This window comes from Gossypium arboreum, chromosome 8, assembly GCF_025698485.1.
Source record: "Gossypium arboreum isolate Shixiya-1 chromosome 8, ASM2569848v2, whole genome shotgun sequence".
In the NCBI taxonomy this organism is placed as follows: Eukaryota; Viridiplantae; Streptophyta; class Magnoliopsida; order Malvales; family Malvaceae; genus Gossypium; species Gossypium arboreum.
The window spans coordinates 133960187-133986811 of NC_069077.1; the positions used below are offsets into that span (position 1 = coordinate 133960187).

At 30.6% G+C, this 26625-nt stretch overlaps 3 protein-coding genes across 3 annotated transcripts; 1 reads left to right on the top strand and 2 right to left on the bottom strand.

Annotated features, from left to right (window-relative positions):
* Window positions 1-293: 293 nt before the first annotated feature.
* On the bottom strand, window positions 294-2190 carry LOC108469007 (transcription factor MYB20-like). Its single transcript, XM_017769887.2, has 3 exons — window positions 1834-2190; window positions 1539-1668; window positions 294-1186 (listed from the first exon to the last, which is right to left on the bottom strand). Exons 1-3 carry the CDS (start codon window positions 1964-1966, stop codon window positions 538-540), a joined length of 912 nt encoding a protein of 303 aa, XP_017625376.1. The 5' UTR covers window positions 1967-2190; the 3' UTR covers window positions 294-537.
* Window positions 2191-20711: 18521 nt separating this feature from the next.
* Window positions 20712-21086, top strand: LOC108469504 (protein SOB FIVE-LIKE 3-like). Its single transcript, XM_017770382.2, has one exon. It carries the CDS (start codon window positions 20712-20714, stop codon window positions 21084-21086), a length of 375 nt encoding a protein of 124 aa, XP_017625871.1.
* Window positions 21087-22440: 1354 nt separating this feature from the next.
* LOC108469761 (6-phosphogluconate dehydrogenase, decarboxylating 2) lies at window positions 22441-25484 on the bottom strand. Its single transcript, XM_017770778.2, has 2 exons — window positions 25159-25484; window positions 22441-24174 (listed from the first exon to the last, which is right to left on the bottom strand). The coding sequence occupies exon 2, from the start codon at window positions 24164-24166 to the stop codon at window positions 22709-22711; it is 1458 nt and encodes a 485-aa protein (XP_017626267.1). The 5' UTR covers window positions 24167-24174; window positions 25159-25484; the 3' UTR covers window positions 22441-22708.
* Between the last annotated feature and the right edge of the window lie 1141 nt (window positions 25485-26625).

Consider the following 26625-nt stretch of genomic DNA (forward strand, 5'->3'; position numbering starts at 1 on the left):
AATGCATAATCTGATTTAAATGTAAAAGTATGTTTTAGGAAGAAGAAATTTTAAAGTTTACTTTTCAATAGTCTTTTTTATTAGTTAGTATAAATTAAGTTTTTTTTTTTAAATTCTTCCAATTAAGTCTTTAACATAATAGTAAATTGTTAAGTTTTTTTTATATATTTTTAATAGTATTCATACATGGGTACACTATATTTCAATTGGTGTGATTAGAATTAATCCAACAAACTAATGCGAGGGATAGTGAGTTAATAAAGAAATGAGTACTTGAGAGTTCAGAGGGACTCTTCACTAAATCCATTTCTTATTAAATGAGATAAAATTGAACTGACAACAACGTTGAATTCTTCTCTCCAATTCATCATATACAAAAGAAAAAGTATCTTTTTGGGGGACTAAAAATCAGTGATGAAAATTTCCCATTTATTCTTGATAACTTATTTTTTTCTTTCTCTTATGTGACAAGTGACTATCAAAAACTACAAATAAAACCCACAATTAAAAGAAGAAACCAAAACCATACATAACAGCTCATATGTTTGCCCAAGAATATTCCTGATCAAAAGGCATTCTTGTTGGGCACTGAATTAAGGGAGATGACAATGAATCATCAAGAGCAAGCTCTGATCTGTCACTTAACAAATCCCCCCAAGTGTTATTGAAATCATCATCATCCCACAAGCTCATCTTGTTGTTGTTATTATCATCACTGCTAGTGTTGCAATCAGATGGCCATTCAAAATCAGGCAACTGCAATTCCTCAAGCAACTTTGAAGAATCACAGGAAGAAGATGTTGATGGTGCAGCAGGGACCAAAATCTCATGTGGTTCAATCAATGGAACTTCATCTGTACAAAAGCCATCAACATTGTCCATCATCATCATCATCTCCATTGGGTCAAATAAAGGGCTTCCCATGCTTTTTTCTTCACTTATTGTGGATTGTAATGATGTTTCAGGCTCCTTAGGACTTTTATCAACTACTTGAGACTTTAAACCACCTTTTGAAACTTGATTCTTTTGCTGGGATTGTTGGGGTTCAGTTGTAGTACTAGATAGTGGCTTGTGGGTGAGAGGGTCAATGCCCATTTTCTTCAGTTTCTTCTTTATGTGAGTATTCCAATGGTTCTTTATCTCATTATCAGTTCTTCCAGGGAGATGAGATGCAATTTTAGACCATCTGCACAAATAATTAATCATTTTAGACCCTTTTTTTGGGACCATCTCAATGCTCTCTCTACCCTAAATATGTTTTTTTTTCTTTTTTTTGTAATCAATGCTGGATTTGCATTAAAAAACTCAAAGTCCAAATTTCCAAAGATTAGAGAGAGGGAGAGAGGAAAGGGGCAGTGTATTGGAAAATGAATGTGTAGGAAATTGTTTTCAAGGAAAAGGACTACCAAATAATAATGTCTTCAGTAATGAAATGAGTTGAATCCAAAGGACTATAATCAAACATGGGAAATTGTAGCAAAATAAACATTAAAAAAAGATGGCGAAAGATCAAAGAAAGGGGAAAAAAAAAAAAAAACCTGTTGCCAAGTTGAGCATGAAGATCAATGACCATTTGCTCTTCATATTCAGATAAAAGTCCTCTTTTCAAATCTGGCCTTAGATAATTTGTCCATCTCAGTCTGCAACTTTTCCCACACCTTAACAATCCTGCAATTGCAATGACATATTCAGTGGAAAGGGATACCAGATTTAAGGGAAAAAAGAAGAAAAAACTAAAGATAACCTTTGATTCTTTCCCCAACAACAATTTGAATAAATATTTAAGTAGTTGTTATGATTCTTTGAAAAAAAGAATGGGAGAGAAAATTGAACCTGCAAGCTTAGGAACAGCTCTCCAACAGCATTGGCCATTGGTGAGGATGAAGTTAATAAGCTTCTGATCCTCTTCTGCAGTCCATGGCCCTTTCTTCAACCCAACTTTGTCACAACATGGTTGCCGTCCCATCTTTTTTTTCTTTTTCCTTTCCCAAGTCCTCAACAAATTAGATTTATTCAATTCAACCCAAACTGATGAATGTTATATAAATAAGAAAGAAAAGAAGAGGAAAATAGATTATACACAGAGAGAGAGAGAGATACACTCTTCCAAAGTTTGATGCAAAACAAGGCACAAAAACAAGTTCCCACATTCATATATAAATGAATCAAGCAACCCAACAAAGCGCACCCTCTATTATTTTATTTTTTTATTTATTCTTTTTGGATTTTTTTTTAATCTGGGTTTATACACGTGTGCATCAAATAAGCAACGCGTAAAACATGTGCAATGTCAGCTTCAGAGAGCTCTACTTGATCAAACATTTTTCATTGTTTTGGTTATTTCTTGGGTTTCAAGGGTGAGAGGAACTGTAATTTACCTTGGGACAAGGAAAAAGTAAAAGTAAAACAAAAACCAATAATGTTACTTCTTTTTCTTCTTCAGACATCTATTTACATTTTAGTTTAAAATTAAAAACTCTTTCATTGCTTGTAATTGCAGGTTAACTTTTATAAAATGTACATTAATTTGTCTAATTACAGTTACAGTTCTGGTCCAGTTCCTACCAAAGCCAAAGTGTTGTGTCCAATTCTCTAAGGTATATATATAGAACATGCTTAAGTTGTAATCCAATTGCAAAGGAGAATAAATTTAAGTAGCTTTAGTGAGGCTGCATGCAGAGCATCTATAATGGTATAGAATTTTTAATGGCTCAGCTTGCAACATTGTTATGGTGGCGGAGACTTGTCATCATGCATCTTCAAAACCATGTTGTTTAGATTCTTAATTTCAAAGGAAGAAAAGGGAATTTAGGCAGCGTCTAAGTATGCAAAACTGTTAAATCTTACTGCTTCTTTAGGGTCAGGAGATGAAAGTATAGAGATTTAGGAGAAGATACAGAAAAGATTAAGTTAATAATTTGATCTTGATTAATTCAATTTTTGTTTTGATTTAAATAAAATAAATTATTAAAAAAATTATAAAATCGAGTTCAACCATCAATTAAATTTATTTTTTATTTCAGTTTATATTGATTTGCGGTTCAATCGATTTTCTCATTTACTCCTAGCTAATATATCAATAGGTCTAGCACAGTTTCAACAATTATGAAAAGAATATACATTTTGATTTTTTAAGAAAAAAATATTATTATTAATAGGAACCATGAACAATAATAATACAAAGATATAACATACAGTACAACCAGGGGCGACGTCAGGGCGGTTGGCATGGGCCCCGGCCCCCCTTAAAATGTAAAATTATATTTTAGGTCTTTGAAATTTTTTAAAAATTTTAAATTAGTAAAGATAAAATTATACTTTGGCCCCCTAAAATTATAAAAATTCGATTTAATCCTTTACAAATTATAAAAATATAAACTATAAAAAATTAAAATTTCATCCAGCCCCCCTAAAAAATTTTTCTGGCTTCGCCCCTAAGTACAACCGATAAATAAATCACTATAAACTAATGTACAAATGTCATGTCTACATAATAATCTAAAAAAAAGAGGAGAATGACAAATTGACCGTAATTGCAACATTGGAATAATTCAGAAACAAACCAGAGATGCATCAACTTGATCAAATCGCTGAAATTTACATCCTAGCTTTGCCATCATCAAATCAACCTGACAATAAACACCAATCAACCAAGAAAAAATTGCTAAAAGCCCTAAGAGACCCATCGCATTAGTGATGCACAAAATGCCAAGCCTCAGATGGTTTATCCTCCTCCTTATCTTCTTGAATTTATCAACAGCAACATGATCTATCATGATAAAGCCCATTCTAGAATGATTCTTCATATATCTGACAACACCCTTATATTGACAAATTTCACATATATGTTAGAACATGACTAAAAGTTAAAAAGTAAAATAAAATCACATAAGCTTTTAAAAAAACTAGATCGGACAAAATAAAAATCACGAAAAATGTGAACAACCACGAAACTGTGGACTAAACCACAGTAACGTGGATTGAAATTAAAAACAAAATAAAGCTATGAAGAAAAAAATGTTGAAGAAAATGTGACCAGCAACCAACCCAAAGGCCTGCGGCGTTGTCACCGAAGTAAAAATTTAGTTTGAAAAAAATTGAGTAGATAGGGTTTTTCTATGAAAAGAAAAGAGAGAGAAAAAAAATTATGTATGTTTTTTGGGGATATATTTTCTTACATTTAGATTGTTAAAGTATTTAATATAATTAAATATATTAAGGATTATGATACAATTATGGAATGGTATATTAAAGATTAGGTTAAAATATATTCCAAGTTCTTGTATTTTTGTGCATTTGAATTTAGCCTTTCTACTTTTATTTCTAGGTATTTAGTCTATCTACTTTTCGAATTTAAAATTCAAGTCTAATTGTTAACATTATTAAAATTATTTTGTTAAATTCATTAGTGCGACAATTTGAAAATAAAAGAATACTTACTTATGTGACCATAAAATGATTTTGTAATAGACATGAATTTAACAAATGAATTTTAATAATGTAATAATTGGACTTGCATCTTTAAATTTGAAAAGTAAAAGACTAAATTTCTAAAAATAAAAGTAGAGACTAAATTTCAAATATACGAAAAGTATAGGGACTTGAAGTATGTTTTAACCTAAAGACTAAGGTAAAATATTCTTCTATATAAACATAAATTTTGTACAAATTAAAAATAATTCATAATAGTAACAATAAATTTTTCTCTTGTGGATACAAGTCAACGTAACCAAACCACGTAATGATTTGTTTTAATGATTTAGCCTTTTATATTAATGTTTTCTCCAAATATGGTATCGGAGCCTTCTTGTTTTGTAAATGTAATGATATGCTAATATTAATACTGGCCAAAAGTATGTATTTAATTTCAGAGTCTATTTTTAAAGACTTGGCGTTCTACTTATAGGTCCTAAGAATTATTTATTAACAATTAATATGCTTGCTCAACCATTCCTCGACTAAAATAAATTAATCTAAAAGGTATATATGAACTCAATGCAAAAGTAAATAAAAATAAAGCTTATATAAAATATATGCCTTGATCAATTGAATTAATAATCGATAAATAAATTGTTAATGAAACTAGTTGCAATTAACTCTATAACTAGTTTGCTTATATCAATTTATATTTGGTTGGTATTTTTATACGATTTTGTGAGATTATTTATGTGACAAATTAATATGGTATTTTATTGATAGTAAGTAAGTTAGTATGTGGAATAATTAGAATTATTTACTAGTATTATCTTTCAATATTTTGTGTAATATGAGATTAAGTCAAATATATGAATAATTGTTATTTTTCCATATATATAAACTATTATTCAAGCTATTATAATAAGATTATGAGATACATTCTAGTTATCTATATTGATCCTTTATAACAGGTAACATATACACTATTGCTTTTCTATTGAAGTTTGACTGAATTTCTATTAAAGTTTTACTTACATTATATATTGAGATATGCAATCACAAAAAGATGTAGGCTAACTTTGTGAAGATTTATCTCAATCCTTTTTAACCTTGTCATAAGGCTATTGATTTGATAAGATTAGGATAGATTAAAATGAATTAAAGTTTACTTAGTAAGGTAAGACTCTAATTCTTTATATTGAAGCCTTTTTCAACCTTAGAAGATATATTGGTGCTGTAACTTCCCCAACCCCGCCTAGACGTTAAGCCCGAATTTGGGAAATTACATCGGCCACCGAAATGGCCTAGTAAACTATCGAGGTTTATAAACAGTCATTTTAAAATATTTTTTTATCTTTGGAAGAAAACTTAGTTTATTTTCGAAAAAACTCACGAGTTAAGAAAAAAAAATCGATTACATAAATTTTTTTCCTTGTAACGGTGACTACTTTTGAAAACTTAGTTGATTTTCAATTTTTTTACTCCTCCAAAATTTATTTTTAATTTAGCAGTGGAAAAGTGATATTCAACTTAGTATTGATTAATTAAAATCATAATTATTCTATGCATATTTAATTCTATGTCCATGATTCATTATCCTAAATTCTAGTTAAAAACCATGCATGTTAAATAAACTCATAATAGACGTCTTATGCCACAATTCAAATAAAGTGATACAATTCCCAAATTAACAGAATTTCAAATAATAAACCTAAACTACTTTTATAGTAAAAAGGTCAATCCGAGCCAAGTCCTTCATATGCCAAGTCCGCGTCCTAACCTGATGGGTTATCTGTAAAGATGAAAATAAAAGAGGAATGAGCTATGAAGTTCATTGTGAGTTCGGTTACAAATAAACCGAAATGAAACTGTAAGCAAAGTACATGGTTAGAAGTTCTGAGAATAATCATAATCATAAAGCACTTTAGATTATCACTTTAGATTATCAGTTTGTCATATCATCACTTCACAACACTATTTCAAAAACACAGTTTTAAATGCATATGTTAATGAATGATAATGCAAATTCAATTTATCATAAAAGTAGTACCCAACTCTGCTATACACTTCAATTATGAGTTCCCCATAACTCATCTATCGTACCACTCTGAGTTGTGGATGAACCACCGCTGATTCATAAATGTATTGTCATTTGTTATGGATACACAACATAATTGCAGATAAAAGTTGCCACTGGGTTTGTAAAAATTGTGGGTAAACCACTGAGATTTTAGATAAAAACATTTGCAGCTAAGTTGCCACTTGGTTCGTGATTTGAACCACATATTTGCAGTTACTACCACTTATTGTAAGTGCACAACATGTTTGCAGATTATATGAATTGGCACTCTTCCTCCGTACAAATCATCCCGTCCTATGCAGTACAATATAGTATACTTTATAACATAATAAGGCAAAAATCTGTAGGCATGCTTAACACTTATTTTGTTCTATCACTAGTAATAGACATGTTTATCATGTATTAAGTGGGGCTATAACAATGTTAACACTCACAATTTATTAATAACACTTAACAGTAGGCATGATTAATATCACATATTTATTCATAGCATCGTAGTGATTCGGTTAATCAATATCAATAAACACATTATAATAGTAGCAATTCAGGCATACAAATCGTGGATTTCCGTATAAACACTAATGCAAAAATCAATTAAATGCACAAAAATTTTTAGGAGCAATTTAGAGATCAAGCAGAGACTAAAGTGAACATAACATAAATTTCTGGATAAAACTATAAAATAAGAGGCACATGACTATGTGACTAGGCCACGTGGGGTGTTATAGGTCGTATGGAAGGGATTACACGACCGTGTAACAGGTTATGGCCATGTGACAAATGCAAAAATTAACTTACATGTTTTGTTGGCACTTTTTCACTTGATGGTTATGTTTATTTTTGTGCAACTATTTAATGGATCTTGTACAATAAAATTGTGGCATAATTAAAGAGGTTTTCAATTAAGCAAAGAAACTTGACAAAAGTCTAGTGCGATTCATTTTCCTTATTTATGGAGCTATGTAATCAAGACTTTTATGGATCAACATTCTAGCTTTATTTTATTTTATAATAAGTGATTTAATTGAAGGAGAAATGCAAAAAAATTCATTCTGCTCACATTTGTTCATTTATGAAGGATTATAATTCCTATTTAAATAAGACTTGAGTTTCGACCGTGATATAAAAATCCAAAGCACACATTCCAGTTCATGTAAGAAATTTTTATGAGTGCAAATTATTTTTTCGTATATTGTTTTATTAATATTGTCTAAGTTTTCATTAGAAAATGTCCTAGGTTTAGTTTAGATGGACTGTGTGATTTATTCCAGTGAGATTAAAAATAACAATAGCGATGAGATTAATTATTATAGCAGTGAGATTAAAATCAATAGTAAAATATGTATTTGGATTCAAAAGTAGTGGTAACAGTGAGATAAGAACAAAAATGACCATTAATGACATAATATTAAAATGATGGTTATATAACTTCAAAAAGATATTGAACTTAAAAATTATATATAATAAAAATAAAAAATTAAAATCAGGTATATATTAAATAATAAAATATAAATAGAAAATATAAATATAAATTTTAATCATTGATATAATTTTTAAGGTTTAGTGGTTAGGAAAATGTACAATAATAAATAAATAATCCAAATGTTGAATTTAATTTGCTCTACTACAGAAGTGGAATAACCCAAATCCCTTGGACTCGGCAAAGAAAGGAGCAAATGGGCTTGGGAAGGAACAGAGAAGATAGAAGTTGAAACTGGGCCTAGTTTTTATGTTTGGTCAACTTCTCTAATTAGCTCCTGTAATTTTATTATCTTGTGAAATTAGTCTTTATATTTTAATTTTAGCAACTTTAGTCCTTATCCTTCACAAGTTTGTATATTTCAATTTAATTTTTTTTTAAACTTTTTTTGAACAATGACCCACAGCCCCTCCTTAAACCATAAATAAGAGAATAATGCGTTCTAGCTAGAGGTGTGCATGGGCCGGGCCGGACCCAACTAAAAATTTAGGCCCATTTGCTAGGCCCGGCCCAAAAAATAGGCCTAATTTTTTTTCCAAGCCCAACCCGAATAAAAATATTAAAACCGGGCCCGACCCGCCCGCTCATATTTAATTTTTATATTATTTTATATAATTTTAATATATATATAAACTATCAAAATACTAAAAATATCAAAATAAATATTTCTCAACATATTGAAAATAAATTTTAAAAATATGTATACTTAAATAACACTAAAATAGATGCAACTTAACAAGCAAATGCTTCTAAAATAATAACAAAATTAACAAATGTGTTTAAAATAATAAAAAATTAACAATAAAATAAATTTTATATAATATCCAAACAATAACAACAAAATAGTAGCAACATAATAGTAAAATAGTAGCAAAATAGGGAGAAAACAATAATGAAATAATATTAAAAAAATAGATTTTTTTTCATGTAGTGAATTCGGGTCGGGCCAAAAATGCCTTACCCGAGGCTCGGCCCGTTTTTTAAACGGGCCTAATTTTTTTACCCAAGCCCATTTTTCGGCATATATTTTTTCCCAAACCCTCCCAAATTTCGAGCAGGCCTTCAGGCTGGGCCAGGTGGCCCGGCCCATGCACACCTCTAGTTCTAGCACACTCAAACTCATGTCATTCTATATTAACAATAATGCCCATGCTAATCGAGTTAAAACTCAATGTTCAATTCAATAGTTAAATCATGTTAGCTTGTGCCCTTAAAATTGATGAATTGACAATAAACAACCGATAAGCATGACAAGTCACATTAAAACCACATCATTAATACCAAGTCACAATAAAAAATTGAAAAAAACAATTTTTCTTAAATTTATGAAAGAAATTCTAAATCATCTAAAATTTAAGATTTTTGATATTTTAAATTTCTTTGAAGTTAAAAAAATACATACATAATAAAAATTTTAGAAATTTTAGAAAAATTATAAAAAAATTTAAAATTCAAAACATTTTCTAATATTATAGAAAAAATTTATGTATTAATTAAAATGATATAAAAACTATTATAAATTCAAAATAGTAATTTATATATATTTACAAATATTACTAAAATAAAAATGTTACATTATTATTTTTCATAAAATTTTAAAAAATTTACCAGACTGACATCGTCATTTTTATCCAAAAATTATTACTTTTCCAATATTGCCTGTCATTTTTGAAAGGAAATTTAATAATTATATTTTTAATTTTCTTGAAAAATTACCTTCATTTTCATAAGAATATAATTTTTGGAAATTTTTCTCATAAATTTAATAAAAAATTCCATTTTTAAATTTATAAACATTTTTTAAATTTATATAAAATAATATTTTATAATTTTATTCTTTTGAATATTTTATGTTAATAATTATTTCAAATGGTGGTTAGAGCTCTTATATGGTACTTATTATTGTAATTATTAAAACATATTTTTATAAGTTCATTTTCTTTTAAATTTAAGGATTTTAGGATTCTCTAGAAAATACAAAAAAAAGTTTTAAATTATAAAATAATTACTTTAAATATTTTTTATATTTTCTAAAAATTATAACTTGTGCTTTTTATATATATATATTTTGAAATTATGATTTCAATTTTTTAATTTTAGAATTTTTGGTAGAATTTTTATTATTATTATTTTTAGAAATTTACCTATCTATAATATTATATAAAAGCATGAGTATGGAGAAACTTTTGAATTGACAAGAATACCACTTATTTTTCATTATATTACTAATTTGACAATAAAATAAGTTTTTTTAATTATAGAGTTTTTATTCATTTGAACATTGTAGATGAGTTAAAGTTGAATTTAAAAATTAAGAATAATTAATATTAATTAATTAGTAATAATAGATAAAATTTTGGAACCTGATAATTGCTAAAGAAAAACAGAGTGCTTAAGTGGTGACCAAAGTGACAGTGAAAGTGAACACTTCAGATGACATTGCATAAAACACAACAAAAACAAAGGACAATGAGCTGTTTACATATTTCAACTTCTCTAAGTTTGTGGAACCTAGCTCAGTGAGTAAATCCACTATGTTCAATCCAAATATAATAAGTGATTTAGGTCCTATCACACCACGATATAGCAACCTTACTTTTGTACCTAAAGATCTAAATCACTCACATTTCAATTTTCTCTCTTGAGAACTTAGGTTGTAAAACCAAGCAACAAACTTGTTTTACACTCTCAATGCATTCTCACAAAAGTGTTCCTCAATGAACAGATAAGCACTCTCAACTCTACTTTGTTCTAACTTACATAAGTCTTAAATATATAAGTGTTTAAGGCTTACTAAGATACAAATCAATTACAATGACGATCCACTAAAATAGTCTCATAAAAAGGATTTGCAAATATCCTCATAAAGTCTAGAAAAAATTAAAGATTTTCAAGATAAGTCTTCAAAGCATCAAGCCAATCTCCACAAAATAAGGTATCTGATTTGCTTAATTTAGATTGATTCAATCTTTAAATATTTGTTGCTTTACAAGATGAATATTCAAGTATGAGTCAACACACGTCCACAAAATCATCTAAGTTACTGCCCAACTGATTTTATTGAAAGGATTATCAACTCAAAAAATAGTAAGTTACGTTTCCTGTTGCAATGCCAACTATAGTTGCTGCTTTCGTTGGCAATTCGACAATCACTTAAAAATATTTGCCTCAACAATAAAACATCTATCAAGGTTGAACGAGTCTTCCATATTTAAAGCACAAATCCGTTTCCATAAAGTACCATTTACTCCATCTTGATTTTCCCAAATATCATCAAATCAATTATTCTTAATACAAGAATACAAAAGATCATAAAATTAGCATTTATTAATATATAAAATAAGTATGTAACATTCTCAACTCGACCTAGACGTTATGGCCAAATCGTAGAGGCTACATTAGCCATCGAAATGGCTAAAAAACTCTAAACTCTTTGCGAAAAAAACCCCTAACTCGTCTAATTTTTTAAATCATATCTGCTTCTCAGGTTGAGTTAAAACATTCATTTTACAGGTCATTCCATCCTTAGAATTATTCATATTAATAAAGTAAGTGACTTTGTAAAACCATATTGTTGACAACTCTTTTAGTAAAACCATGATCACACTCATTGAAATAAACCATGACAGATTTTACTTAGTCCAAATAGCATGCATTTATTAGTTCTTAAGTCAAAACTATTCAAACATGTGATGCATGTATAAAATACTTCCCCAAAATAAAAGTTACCAAGCCATAGTCTAGTCTAATAATTTATAGTCCAAAAATTTGTAGAAAAATTATAAAGAAATCAAAGAAATTATTTAATATAAAAAATAGTCGATGTTCGAGAGTTGTCCGCATGCCAAGTTCGATCCTAGTTTTGAGCATTATCTGAGAAGTAGGAAACTAAAGGGTGAGCTTAAGAAAGCTCAGTGTGAGTCTAAGTAAAAGTAGACATGCAAATAATTAGAAAATCCAACATCAGAGTAAACAACACATACAGAGTTACTAGGGCATAACAAATTATGAATATGACATGCTCAGTCAAAACAGTGCAATAATCCTACCCATCTATCTGTTACGCACCACAAGTTTCCCAAAACTCGTCTACCAAACTCTAAATAGTGCGAGCCAAAGCTCGATGTGGTTAAACCACTAGTAACAATAAAACAAAATAATTGCCAGTATAAGTGCAGACAGTACTACCAATGTTGTGGTCAAGCTACTAGTAAAGCAAGATAATACATTGGTAATAGTTGTGAATAAACAACAGTTTTTGTAGATAAAAGCTGCCAGTAAATGCGATTAAATCGCCCAATCACCTTAGTACTCCAGTACAATAAAGCAAGATAATACACTGGTAATAGTCTAAGGATAAACTAAATTGTAGCTCTGATACCACTAAATGTAACACCCATAACCTATTGTCGTCGCTAGAATGGGGTTACAAAATATTATCGTACAATTTGGAACATTCTATAATAATAACCTTCAATTCATCAAATTAATTAACAATATTCATAAATGATTTAAAATGAAGCAAGACATACATTCATAGGTCTTAAACTGAACCTATGGGGCCTTAAAATAGTTTAGAAGCAATTAGGGACCAATTTAGAACAAAACAAGAAATTTAGGACAAAAATGAAAATTTTCCAAAATAGGGGTCACACAACCGTGTAACAGAGCCTAGACCATGTGGCTCCAGACATGGCCATGTGGTTATCCCATACACCCCTGTGTGATCTCACACAACCGTGTACATGGGCTGTATAACTCTCTGACTTAGGTCACACGGTTGTGTTGTAAGCCGTGTACCTACTCGTGTGAACCCTGCACCTAACATGCTAAGGGCACACGCCCATGTGAGTCACTCGTGTGTGACACACGACCATGTGATAGCCCATGTCCCAGGCCGTGTGTACCCAAAAGTGACCAAAATCGTGCTCACTTTTCATCCAATTACGTAGGTACCTAAACCAACTCTTGGCACAAGATTACAAGACAATAACTACGCCTAAATATAACCAAAACATACCAATTCCAACCATCTAAGACCAAACCAAAGTGTCATACATGAAGATACAAAATAATGCTCATGCCCAAACATTGTCATTTCATATCACCTACAAGTCAAAACATACATACCAACTAATCTATCTCAATCTCATTATATCATACTTAAACATGATACTTATCATTCCTTGGACAAACACTCAGGCTCAATTTTGAGTTTAATAAACATACTATATAAGGTTACCATTCCACAACATCAAACAAGCCAAAACACCACACATAGTTAGGAAACATTACAAACATAATCATTTGCCTTATTGCATGCTATGTAACCAAAATGTTTACAAAATCTACCAAAGAGTCCTCGAGATAGTGTGATTCTACAGGTTGATCTAACCTCCCATCCATAAAATATAATCTACAAGACAAAGAACAAGACACGAGTAAGCTTATACAGAGCTTAGTAAGTGCGTCGATTAAATGACAAATTGTACTGAATTAAACATAACAATTCAAATAACCAAATTAAAGAATAGAGTCAATCACAGCTCACAACAGGTGAGTAAGACCCAATATAAAAGTATAATCAGTTCCACATTTCAATAACTATCAAAGATCATTAAACGTAGCCCGATAAACGATAAATGGATGCGAGTACACGTTAACTATCCAGCACACTGGATGATCGTATAAGCTAATCCATCCAGCACACTAGATGCTTGTATGAGCTAATCCATCTAGCACACCAAATGCTCGTATGAGCTAAACCATCCAAGACACCAAATAGTACTATAATATACCACGTAAGTCCCCTACAAATGCAGAACCTCGGCATATCTGGTGAACAGAGAATCTACAAAAATCATCTCCACTACTTATATCAACCCTGTACCAAGCGCAATATAACCTATTGGTATGCCAATCATACTTTATCTTACGTTCATCGGCTTGGAACATTTCATTAATGATTAATGCTATAACGATCCCTTAATTCAATCATCATATACATGACATCAATGTAATTTTCAACGAAATTAATTAAATCACCTAATATACCTTTAAATTTATTTAAAATTAAACCGAACAAACTTATTGGACTGATTTGCAGTAACGACCAAAGTAGAGGGACTACTCAGCTGCTTTGTCTTTTCCTCGATTATCAACACGTTCTTGATCTAGAATAAGAATTTCATTCAATTAACTAATTCAACAAAAAAATTAAGTCATTTGATGCAATTAAGTCCTTTTTACAATTTTACAAAATTTCTTTCAATATTTCACTTTTATTCAATTTAGTCTATAAGCTCCAAACGTGCGAATTAACCATTTTTATTAAAAACCCACATTGACCGAACCTATTAGGCCTTCTCTATAGCTACTATTTGCTTTTCATTCACATCGAATCCTCATAGTTTATCACTTTTAACAGTTTAGTCCTTTAACATTAAAATCATAAAAAACTACTTTACAAAATAGTCCTATCTAACAACCAAACTCAATAATCTACTAAATAATTTCAATAATAACTCAAGCTCAATAATGGCACTACTCAAAATATTTAACAGTTTCACAAATTAGTCCTCGAGTTATCTAGATTCAACTAATACGAGCTCAAAAACATAAAAATTACTAAAAACGAGCTAAGTTTCACTTACCAACTTAAGCATTAAAATTTCAAGCATAAAAACCCTAGTTTTGGCTTTGTTTCCATGGAGAAGATAGTAGAAAATAACAATATCATCTTCATTTAGCTTTAATTTATTATATATACCTAGGTTTTTTTGTAAATATTTCATCTTTCTTAATTAAATCTTAAGTAATCAATATTAAGCCTAATTAAACTATATGCATATCTTCATTTAAATCCACTAACTTAACTCCCATGGGTTAAATTATTCATTTAGTCCCTTTAATTAAATAACTCAATTTTTGCAGCTTTTACGATTCAGCCCTTTTTAATTAATAAACTATCTAAACGATAAAATTTTCTAACTAAAATTTAATACGATCTTAAAGACCTCATAAATATTAAATAATATTTATGGATTATTACGTTAGAATTATGGTTTCGAAACCATTATTTTTGACACTACTAAAAATCGAGATGTTAGACTAGGGTTTCATAAGGACATGGTCATGTAAGAGGGTCGTGTGGCCCTATTCCAAGGCATGGTTTGCCCTAATTTGCTTGTAAAAGAACACACACCTTTCACCGGGATTTTGATCGACGTTTCTTGTGCTCAAATTTGGTCTGATGCGCTGTCTTTCAAACGACAATTTCACATAGGTTAACATTTGTTTTCCAAGATTTATCAAGATTCAACGTTATTAATAAAAGGTTCATCAAGAATTGTGAAAGCTTGACTAATTGATTTGAAAGATTTATATCAAACAAAAATTCTACAAAATTTGGGGTCTAAACTTTAGATCGAGATGTACTTATCGAACTTGATGGAATAAGGGAGACTATCAACAAAGAATTCAACAATCGGTATCGAATCGATTTATCAGAATTGATTTGATATGGAGAGCAAAATACTTTCAACAATAAAATATGCAAAATTTTATGTTAAAGAGAGGAAAGAAAATAAAATAAAATAAAAGGAAAATAGAGAAAAAAGAGGAAATCCTATTTGGGTTTGAAGAGAAAACAAAATCATAGTGTAATTAAGGCAAAAGAGACTAATTTGAATATGGGTTGACTTGAACTTGGTTTGCAACAATGGAGAGCAATATGTTAACTATTTGGGCTACTATCCAATCTTATTAAATTTTTACACCAAATAATATTTATTTTAATATGGTTTTTGTCATGATTTGTTGAATTTTAAAACGAAAAAAAAGAAAAGAAAAGGGAGAAGGTTGGTTAGAACTTAAGACCTTTAGGGAGTATATTAAACATTTAATCATCAAGCCAAATCATTTTCTTGGTTAATCTTCTCAATTAACTCCCTATATTTTAGGGTGTGACAATAATACTTTATGAATAATGAAAAATTATATAAATTATCATAAAATAATAAAATTTAAATAGAAAAAATAAATATGCACTATTTGACACAATATTATTGTACCTTATATATTATATATATGATTTGTTAATAAAAATATAATTAATAATATTTATTATTACTTTAATAATTAAAATTTAACTTTACTAGATATTTTAAATTTTAAATAGTATTATTTAAATTTGTAACACCCCTCACATATCCCCGTCGTCGGAATCGGGTTATGTGGCACTACAATAATTAACAAAACCAAAATATGCAACATTAAATTGAAAATTCTTAAAACAATCATAAAATCTCAGATGACATACAAATCATGCATTTCAAACAAGATTGGAATTAAATTAACCTTACGAAAGCTCTAAAATCAAAACAGGGGTTATATGACCGTGTAGCTAGCTATATGACAAGCTAAAACCGTGTAACATTGAGTCACATAGTCTTTTATTCAAGCCATGTAACTCATTAAGGCCGTGTAGGTTAAAGTGTAAAATTTCCAACAAAAGTCACATGGCCATGTGGCTAGGCCGTGTAATTAACTGTGACCTTCTAATAATCTGATATACCATGTTTACAATATTCACACAAACATATGGCCAGCCTGTATGACCAACTGGAATCGTGTTATTTTCATGCTTCCTAAATACTAGTGGCACACGGCCACGTCATTAACCTATGTATAACACATAGCCGTGTAACCAACCGTGTGACCCAAAACATACCTCATATATGCCTAGTTCAAAACCTGCCATTCATGGCATCACAACTGTATATACTATATCAACTTAAAATCTTGTTCAAACACCTACATGCCAAAACCAAAACATATCACAAAAGCATCCTAATAGTGCCTAACGAATATGCCATTTTGGCACCATTACAAACAAGTCATTTAATCACTAATCATTCCTTCAATTACAAAACATATTCCTATAATTCAACATCACATATCATCCAAGTAAATTTTTTCGAGGTTTACCTATACAAAAACCAAACATGACCATGTAGGCCTCAGGCATACAATTACTTTTTAGCACCTACAACATTCTATACAAACATCACCATTCTCATAACCTTCCATGATTCAAGATTTAAGCATACAACTACTATACCTTCACCATTTATCATATAAGCATGCCATAACAATCTTTAAGTTCAACCTTACATAACAAACATTATAAACACTTTACAACATTAGCTTTTAAACTCAAAACATGATTCCCAAAATACCCTATATACATGCCACATAACTGAAGTAAAAATGATTTCAAAGTCTACCAAGATTGAAGCTTGATAGTGTGAGCTTTAGAGTTAATCTGACAACCTTGTTCTGTAAAATGTCAACTACAGAAAATAGTAAATGAAACAAAGTAAAGCTTTAAATAGCTTAGTAAGTTCACAAGATTAATTTTTACTTATCAACTTACTTTGAATCACTTAAATGCAATAAAATAAATGACATGATAATATAATCTCACATAGTAATTCACAAGGAAACAAGTGAGTTCATTGAACACAAATTCACTGAGTAATTCAATATCAATCATGTTATTCAAGCTATTTCAATCACATAGCATCATCAAATATCAAAATATCATTATGCCATTTATTCACATATTTGTATAGCCCGAAAAACTATAGCAAAAGAAACTCATATACTCGAGTAAATATCTCAAGGAGCATCGTAATGCTAAACAGAGGCACAAATGTACATACAGGGGCACCGAAGTGTAAACAATATAAGCACGCAACTAACTATATTGGCATGTCAATCATATCCTAATCATTTACTACATTCAAAAGAGAATTTATATAGAATTTAGAACATTTACAATTCAGGAGAACTTCCATAATTTCAGGTCACATACCATAACCAAGTCACATTCATTCAATAATCCACATTAACTATATTTATCAAGAATGTAAAGCTTACAATTAGATCCTCACTTTATTTCTTACCTTTCGTACTAAATTGTATACATTATAAAATTTTAGTTTAACAATATATAATCAACAACCATCTTTATTTAATATAAATAAATTCATAATTATACCCTATGAACTTACCTAGTATAACAAGTTAGCGAGTTGGATCATAGGGACTATTTTACAATTTTCCCTTTCCTCGATTATCAACCGGTTGTTCAAAATCTTGATCTAAATAATAATTAAGTTCAAAATATAAATTCCATATACCTAATAACACTCAAATTCATGCATATGACTTATTAATTTCATTTTACACATGACCTTAAACCCTAAACTTTTACTTTTTGTTCAATTTAGTCCCTAAAATCGAAATCACTATAACTTTCACATTTAAGCTTCATTTTTCAATCTATTTTCAATTTCATCCTTATATAACTCTATAGAAGCATATTTTATAGAAATTCATTATCAAGTTTAACATATTTACATTTTAATCCTTAAATCCAAAACTTACAAAAAGTACTTTACAAACTAATCTTTAAACATCTTTAAACTTACAAATCCACCATTAATTATTCAAAAAGCTTCAAAAACAACAATGTCAACTTTGAAAATCTTTGACATTTTATAAATTAATCCTTGGGCTAGCTAGATTAAGCTACAATGATCTCAAAAATATAAAAATTACAAAAAATAACTTTTTTAAGATTTACATGCAAGAGAAATAAGCTTGACCGATTCTAAACCCTTCTACAATGGTGGTTTAGATTGTAAGAAAGAAAATGAAGAAAATGGTCATGTGTTTAAATGTTTTCATGTTTTATTATTTTTATTTTAATATAATTTAACACTTAATTTAGTAAAAATAAGACAAACATCATGATTGAAACGTCCACCTAATTAAGAAAGGTCAATTTGCCTCATAAAAATTTAATCATTTACTTTTTAAAATTTTTAAACTAATAAAAATCAATACCGATTAATTTTTTCAATTTAGTCTCTATATTTTAATTAGCTATTTAATCACTAAAATTACTGGACCATAACTTAGTATAATTTTATGATAGACTCCTAAATATTATTTTAATATTTCTTGACTCGATCATTAAAAATCAAGATTTCAAAACCACAGTTTCTAGTACTACTAAAAAGCGGGTTGTTACAAAAATATCATATTAATATTCTAATGATAAATATATAGATTATAATTTAAAAATATTTAGCAATAAAGGTTCTATAATATAAGATATGAATATTTTAATAGTGTACAAAATTAATACAAATAATATTTAATAATTATTATAATATTTAAGAGTTCTAAAATATTATTATGACTAGTTTAATATTAATATTAATTTAATACTTTAAATAGTTTTATCTTGTGTACTTAATATTAGGATATACTTTGATATTAATAAACTATTGTTATCTGAAATATTAATATTAAAATTTAATAATAATTATATTAATATAAATAATATCATTTTAATATTTAAAACTAATATTATTAAAAAATAATAGTGAATAATATTATTTTATGTATTTAATATTAATATAATATCATTTAAACATTGCTATATGGAATACTAATATTAAAAGAGCTAGTATTTAGTGTACTGACACTATACCTTTTTACTCCACAAGCAACTTTAAAAATTTGTCATGTGTTTTTTTTAATATTTTATAATACTTATGTAGAATATTTTTCAACCTTTGACCTTGCTTGTGAAATCTAAAAACTCCACTAACGATGTACAAAGTATTATTTCATATTAAACTAATATTTTCATGTCTAACATTCCAATATCTATTTAGTACCCAAAAAAGTTTAATATCCATTTGAAAAAAAATATAGATTTTCAAAAAAAAATATAGATTTTCAAAAAAAAAAAACCATTTTAGAGTCAATCATCTAAATATAATAAAATCTCAAAATTTTGAGAAAATTTTCATACAAATAAATAATGCGACACAAATGCATTAAAGACAATTTTTTTGTAAGGAATAAAAGTTATCTAAGGGTTGAACTCAGAAACAAACGTTAACTAAAGATATAAAAGCAAATCTTTTCTCGAAAATGTGTTTTTGGAGCATAAATTTGAGATTAGGACAACAATCTAAACCCAAAAAGAACATGAAATAATAGTGGCAATGGAACCACATGGTACATGGTTTATTTCAATAGGCAACGAGACACAGGTCAGCTTTCTTAGCAGACAAACAACAACAAACAAAGACAGAACAAAAGCATAAAGATCTTAGGTAAACCTCACTTAAACTATAATCTGACAAACAAGCCATGCACGTTTAATCCAGGAAAGCCTACTTTTGTTTATGTCAATCACTGCGAAAATCAAAGCCTTGAAAGCAAAAGGTAAGATAAGATTACAATTCCAAGTGGGGAGGCTGTGGCCTAACATGCTTTCACAACATGCCTCTCTTATATTACATCCAGTTCTCACCAATCCCTTCATCTGCACCATTGTGACAATACAGACAAGTTTTAGTGTAAAGATACACGTGTATATATATAAATACTCTCCTATTTATGAAATGCTGGAATGGGTTTATCTGTATCACTGCACTGAAAAAGGTAATGTTCTGGCTTGGATGATAATGACATAAGAGATCTTGTTTCGATTAAGTTTCACCAACTAATATATAAGGACAAGCTAAGGCTTGGTATCAGCTATAGTTTGGTCCTAAATTACACCTCTCTTTCCAATTTCTTACCTATATAATCTCTCCACCTTTGTTCTTCCTCAAAAAGGTCCTCTCTTTTTCATAGCCACCTTTAATGGACCCTTACAAACAGTTTGTCAGCCCTGAAGAATGTAGCAGCAGTGAATCAGGGTGGACAAGCTACTTGGCTTCTCCTATGGAAGATGATTTTGAGTGCAGTGAAGAGAATTATAACAGCAATCACAATATCAGAGATGATGTCCATGATGGTGAGGGGAATAGTGATGATTCGATGGTCTCTGATGCCTCTTCAGCCCCGAGTCATCATCAGCATAATAAACACAAGGATGGTCAAGGTAGTAGTCATGGCAAGTATAATTCTAGCAAGCATTCTTCACGCAGGGAGGCAAAGAGAGAAATGAAAAAGGGTTCTGAAAACAGTGGTAAATCCAAAAAAGGACTCAGTGGTCAAGCCAAGTCTCGCAAGTAGAGTCAGGTTGACGCAGCAAACTGTATTTATTTCTTTCCAAGGTCTCTTCCAAGAATATATATATATATATATATGTATGTTCACAATATGTTGCTTCTTTGTTTCAGTACTTAGATGAGATTGTTTGCAATGTGTTTATGATTCCAACACCAAATGTTAAATCTTTGATATCAATGCACAAACAATATGACAAAATACTTGCATTCAAGTTTTCAGCTTAGGCATGTCCTAGGTTCGATCCTTAGACAACCCTTATCCGGAAAAAGAAAAGTTTCACTAATGCATTGGAACACTGCATTTTTAAGGGAATCAGAAATAAACATGTTAACAATAGTTTGCATATGTCTATTCATGTGTTTGTATGTGCAAAGCCATGAACACAAAAGGGTATGCTGTGCTGGAAAGAAGATCCATCCAGAGAGACAAAAGACAATTATGAGGACAAAAGAAGACATTTTTAATGACAGGCCATTTATAACTGATCCTACACCAAGAAATGCAAGTGCAGGCACAACAGCTAGGCAATAAAGTCAAAAAAGAAAAAGGGAAATAGCAAATATAGAACATGTTCCACAATTGCTGATTGAAAGCCATGCTCAGCAAAAGCCATTTTCTGTTCTAATAAAACAAAGACAAGATGAATGAGCAAAGCACAATGGAAGACAAACTACCAAAAGCAAATTTACACACATGGCCAGAAATTTGGATTTCACCCCACGATACACTGACCTTGGGACTGTACATTCACATTTTGTTTGTCGCCCTTTTATATTAACTGTCTCCTAAGTTTGTATTATAAACGTATCTGCTTTTACTTAAATATAAAAACCTCAAGCCAAGTGCAGCCCTAGGAGGATAATTACATATGACAAAATGAAACTGAAAACACAGAGAATGTTCATAGAGACTTTCATCTTATGTGAAAATATAACTTGCATCTTATTGTTCATATGGGCTACAATTCTTATGAGAAATGAACCTCAAAAGCATTTACTTTTTAGTAATGAAATCATGAAATTAACAAAAAGTCACTAGTTTCTACACTCTTTTGCATTTGATGGTATGGGATGTTCTACCACAATGATAATATAATATGAAAATTTTAAGTTTCAAACATAGTTCTAGAGTTCAAGAATGAGATAATGCACTGTACACCATATGATATTCTGCAGAAGTAATGACCATTTTTGCCTTAACCTATAAGTGATGCAGAACAAGGCATTTGCACTGGTCAGAATGTGCAATGAATTAACAAAATCAAAGCAGAATTTATACAAACAACAATAAGTACCGGTCTAAAAGATGTTGATATCTAACAGTACAAGAAAGCAAGAAAATTAAAAAGAACAGAAGATTATCAAGCAAAAAGGAAAAAAAAGTTTGACTTTCTCTTATAGTTCACAAACCACAGAGACCCACATTGGGTGAATACTCAAATCCGGAAACAACATAAACGCACATTAATCCCTAGAACAGGGTGTAAATTCGCAGCTCAATTTGAGAAATGAAGTTGAGATAAATTTTCAAAAAGATAATCATGGTTGTAGCTCTGTGTAGCATAGAGTCCAGAGCAGATTTTATTACACTTATTGGAAGTTCTGAAGAGTACTGCAAGAATAACATTAATCTTTTAGCTTTTTGGCGATCTTGAACCATTCAGTGTGGAAAGATCCATCCATGTCAACCCTTTCATAAGTATGGGCGCCAAAATAATCTCGTTGAGCTTGAACCAAATTAGCCGGTACTCGTTCCCTCCTATAAGTGTCGAAATAGGCAAGACTGGCTGACATGCCTGGAGTGCTAATACCTGAGTTGATAGCAAGACAAGCAACTCTTCTCCAAGCAGATTGCCTGTCAATGATTTCCCTTGCAAATTCTGGGTCGACAAGAAGGTTTGCAAGGTCAGAATTTCTATCATAAGCCTTCTTGATTCTGTCCAGGAAAATAGCACGGATAATGCAGCCTCCCTTCCATATCCTAGCCAGTTCCCCCAACTTCAAGTCCCAACCCTTCTCGATGCTTTTTGCACGAATGAGATTCATGCCCTGAGCATAACTGCAAATCTTGGATGCATAAAGTGCTTGCCTTACATCATCAATTAATTTTGCCTTGTCCACAACTTGGTCGGTCAAGACATCACCAAATCCTTCTGATTTGAAGACTTTAGCAGCTTCAACTCTTTCCTCTTTCAACCCACTAAGGAACCTTGAATCCAGAGAAGCTGCAATTGTTGGAGCTGCAACGGACAAATCAGCAGCTTGCTGTACAGTCCATTTACCAGTACCCTTCATGCCAGTTTTGTCCAAAACCTTATCGACTAAATAACCATCTGCCTTGTCATCCTTAATTCCAAATATATCAGCAGTGATTTCAATCAAGAAGCTCAAAAGCTCCCCCTTGTTCCATTCTGAGAAAACACTATGTAGTTCTTCATTAGATAATTTCCCAACAGATTTCAGCACGTCATAAGCCTCTGCAATCAGTTGCATATCACCATATTCAATTCCATTGTGAACCATCTTGACAAAATTACCAGATCCACCTTTTCCAATGTAAGTCACACATGGGCCACTATCTGGAACTTGAGCTGCAACTTTTAGAAGAATGTCTTCAATGTACTTGTAAGCTTCAAAGGACCCTCCAGGCATTAAAGAGGGACCATTTCGTGCACCTTCTTCACCACCTGAAACTCCCATCCCAAGGTATAACAAACCCAGTGCCAGCATCTCTTTCTGTCGTCTCTCAGTGTTTTCATACCACTCGTTGCCACCATCAATGATACAATCACCTTTCTCCAAGTATGCAGAGAGAGTCTTAATGGTTTGGTCAACAGGGGCCCCTGCCTTAACAAGCATGATTACCACTCTAGGTTTCTGGATTGACTGAACAAAAGATTCAGGATCATGGAAACCATATACAGGAAGATCTCCCTCCTTTTTAGCTCTTTCAACAGTCTCATCGACTTTAGAGGTAGTTCTGTTATAAACAGAAATGGGAAAGCCTTTCTCAGCAATGTTAAGTGCAAGATTTTGGCCCATAACAGCCAAACCAGCAAGCCCTATTCTTGTAGGTGGAGCCATGTTTCTCCCTGTTAAATTCAGACATAATTAGTGAGATGGCAAAAGAAAAATCTAAAACACGAAAATAACTTCTAAGAACTTTTTACATATAAACCATCAAGAAGTAGGTGGAAAACTAGAAGCTCTTTTCATCATTTTTAGCCTAATGAACAATTCCAGGTTCATAATACAATCACCAAATCCTTAACCAACTAAGCTAACTAGTACCTTCTATGAACACTTACATGAAAAGCTTACCACTTTGCTTCACAATTAAAGATCTATTAGATACAAAGTTGAGTGTTTTTATAAAGGAAAAATCAATCACATAAAGAATATGGTTGTGCTGTAGTTACCTTTTAAAGTCAACAGATTCAGAACTACAGATAATAAAATGAAATATATGTGCCAGCAGTTTTTAGTGAGTCAAAGAATAACCTTAACACACTTCAACAAGAAACAAAATCACTTTCGTATAGCAGATTCAACAAATGAATCAATTAATCTCTCCTTGGCTGCTAATCAAAGGTCTACAATCTAATAACTTCTGCAAAACCACTAAATTATTTGCATTCAAAAGCAGTCAGATCAACAGAATAGAAGGAAAAAGAAGAGACTATTAATCCTTACTAAGATGTCCATGTTTTACAAGCGCATCAACTAACCCTAGTAAAGTAAGAAAATGAAACAAAGGAAATGACATTGAGATCATGCATAAAACAACCTAATTATAAACCACTGTTAAAACCAACTTGAAATTTTGAACCCATGCAAATTGCAGGCAGAAACTAAGTAAAACTACAACTAAAATAAGAAGGAAAAAAAAAAAAAGAAAGATTCAACCAACCAAGAGGACATCTACCAATTGCAGATCAGCTCAATTAACGATTAAAAAAAAAAGGAAAACTATCTCATGCAAGAATTGTTGGCCAAAAGTAATCATGCAGATCAAACCAACAGATAAAAAAGTTTCATAATTAATTGAAATTCAACATAAGAAAAAGAACCCAAACCTTTCGATCTTCTCTGTTCTGATAGAAAAAAAAAAAAGACCCAAAAAATTCAGAGGATGTATCAAAGATCTGATCTTTAAACAAACTAGACAATGGGTATTCAGAATTGGAGCAGATGAATGTATAAAAGAGAAGAAAAAAAAAGGAACTAAAATTCAGAGCCCCAATTGGTCAAATTTGGCCAGTCTCAGCTGTTTGTGGTAGGTGGAACAACCTCAATAGTGACAATTTACCCTTCTTATTTTTGCCAATATCACATGGACCCCGCTTCAAAATTTTAACTTGCGGAGTGATAAAATATTTTGTTTAAATGCCCTAAAAAATCTCAAATTTTAATAAAATTCTTTGGTTTTTAAAGGCTACGATCAATTGTCTAAAGTACACAATGAAATTATCCCCTTCTTTTTTCGAGAAAAATAGATAATGGTGTGTTAAATTGGAATTTTTTATGGAATTACAAGATAAATTGGTAAATTGCTGCTTAGGATCTTATGTTCAGATTGTAATAGAATTGTTTTTAGTAGTATCTGCCAATAAAGAAACAAAGAATAAATTATTAATATTTATTATTATTGCTGTATTTGGTTGAATTTTGTATTTCTTGGACCCTGTAGACATCAAAGTTTGATTCTTTGAATACCATAAGCTGACCTTTGAAATCTAGAAAAAGTTGTATTGGTTCAAAGCAATGGTGTAACCATGATTTCATGTTTCCACTGTAATGAATACACATTGTGATCATTAGAAAGATCAATTGAAACTTTGATTATACATCCATTTTCAATCCCTAAACATTGTCTCTTTCCCCCATGGAAATCATCTGTAGGAAGGAAACCAAGCATTTTAGATGCATTTCTCACTTATACCCAAATAAATGACTTACAATTCTTAGCCAAATCATCAAACATTTTCAATGCCCATGAAAATTTCAAGCTTTAGCTTCCTTGCATATGCATTTCACTAATGCCATGTGATCATTGGCTTGCTTGTCTATTAATTCATACTTGATTTGAGAGAGACTGAGTTCTCTTATACCACTCCCATAAGCCCAAAAAAACCGATGAAAGATATTTGATGTGACAACTAGCAAGGCTAATAGCAAAAATGGACAAAGGTCTGACTTGCTAAAGAGTAATGACAAGCACACCAAGAGCGAGAAAGGACTGACATGGTTATTCCTCTGGATAGAGGAAACAGTTAAGGCAGACGGAATGACTAATCTCAAAGTACCTTGGATTTCAAGACTAAGAGATCTATCACGTGAAAGATAAGATCAAGGTAAGTAAAAAGGTTGCATGCAGATATCTTCCCGAACTCTCATATTTTCCTTCCATTAACCTTTCTCTAAAAATTCCTTTCATTATTCATTGACTTAGGCATTAAAGAAAGATCGAACTGCCAACTCCATCGCCCCATAGCCCACGTTCCCAGGTTTGCAAATCAGTCCGTTCCCCTTTGAAGCCTCGC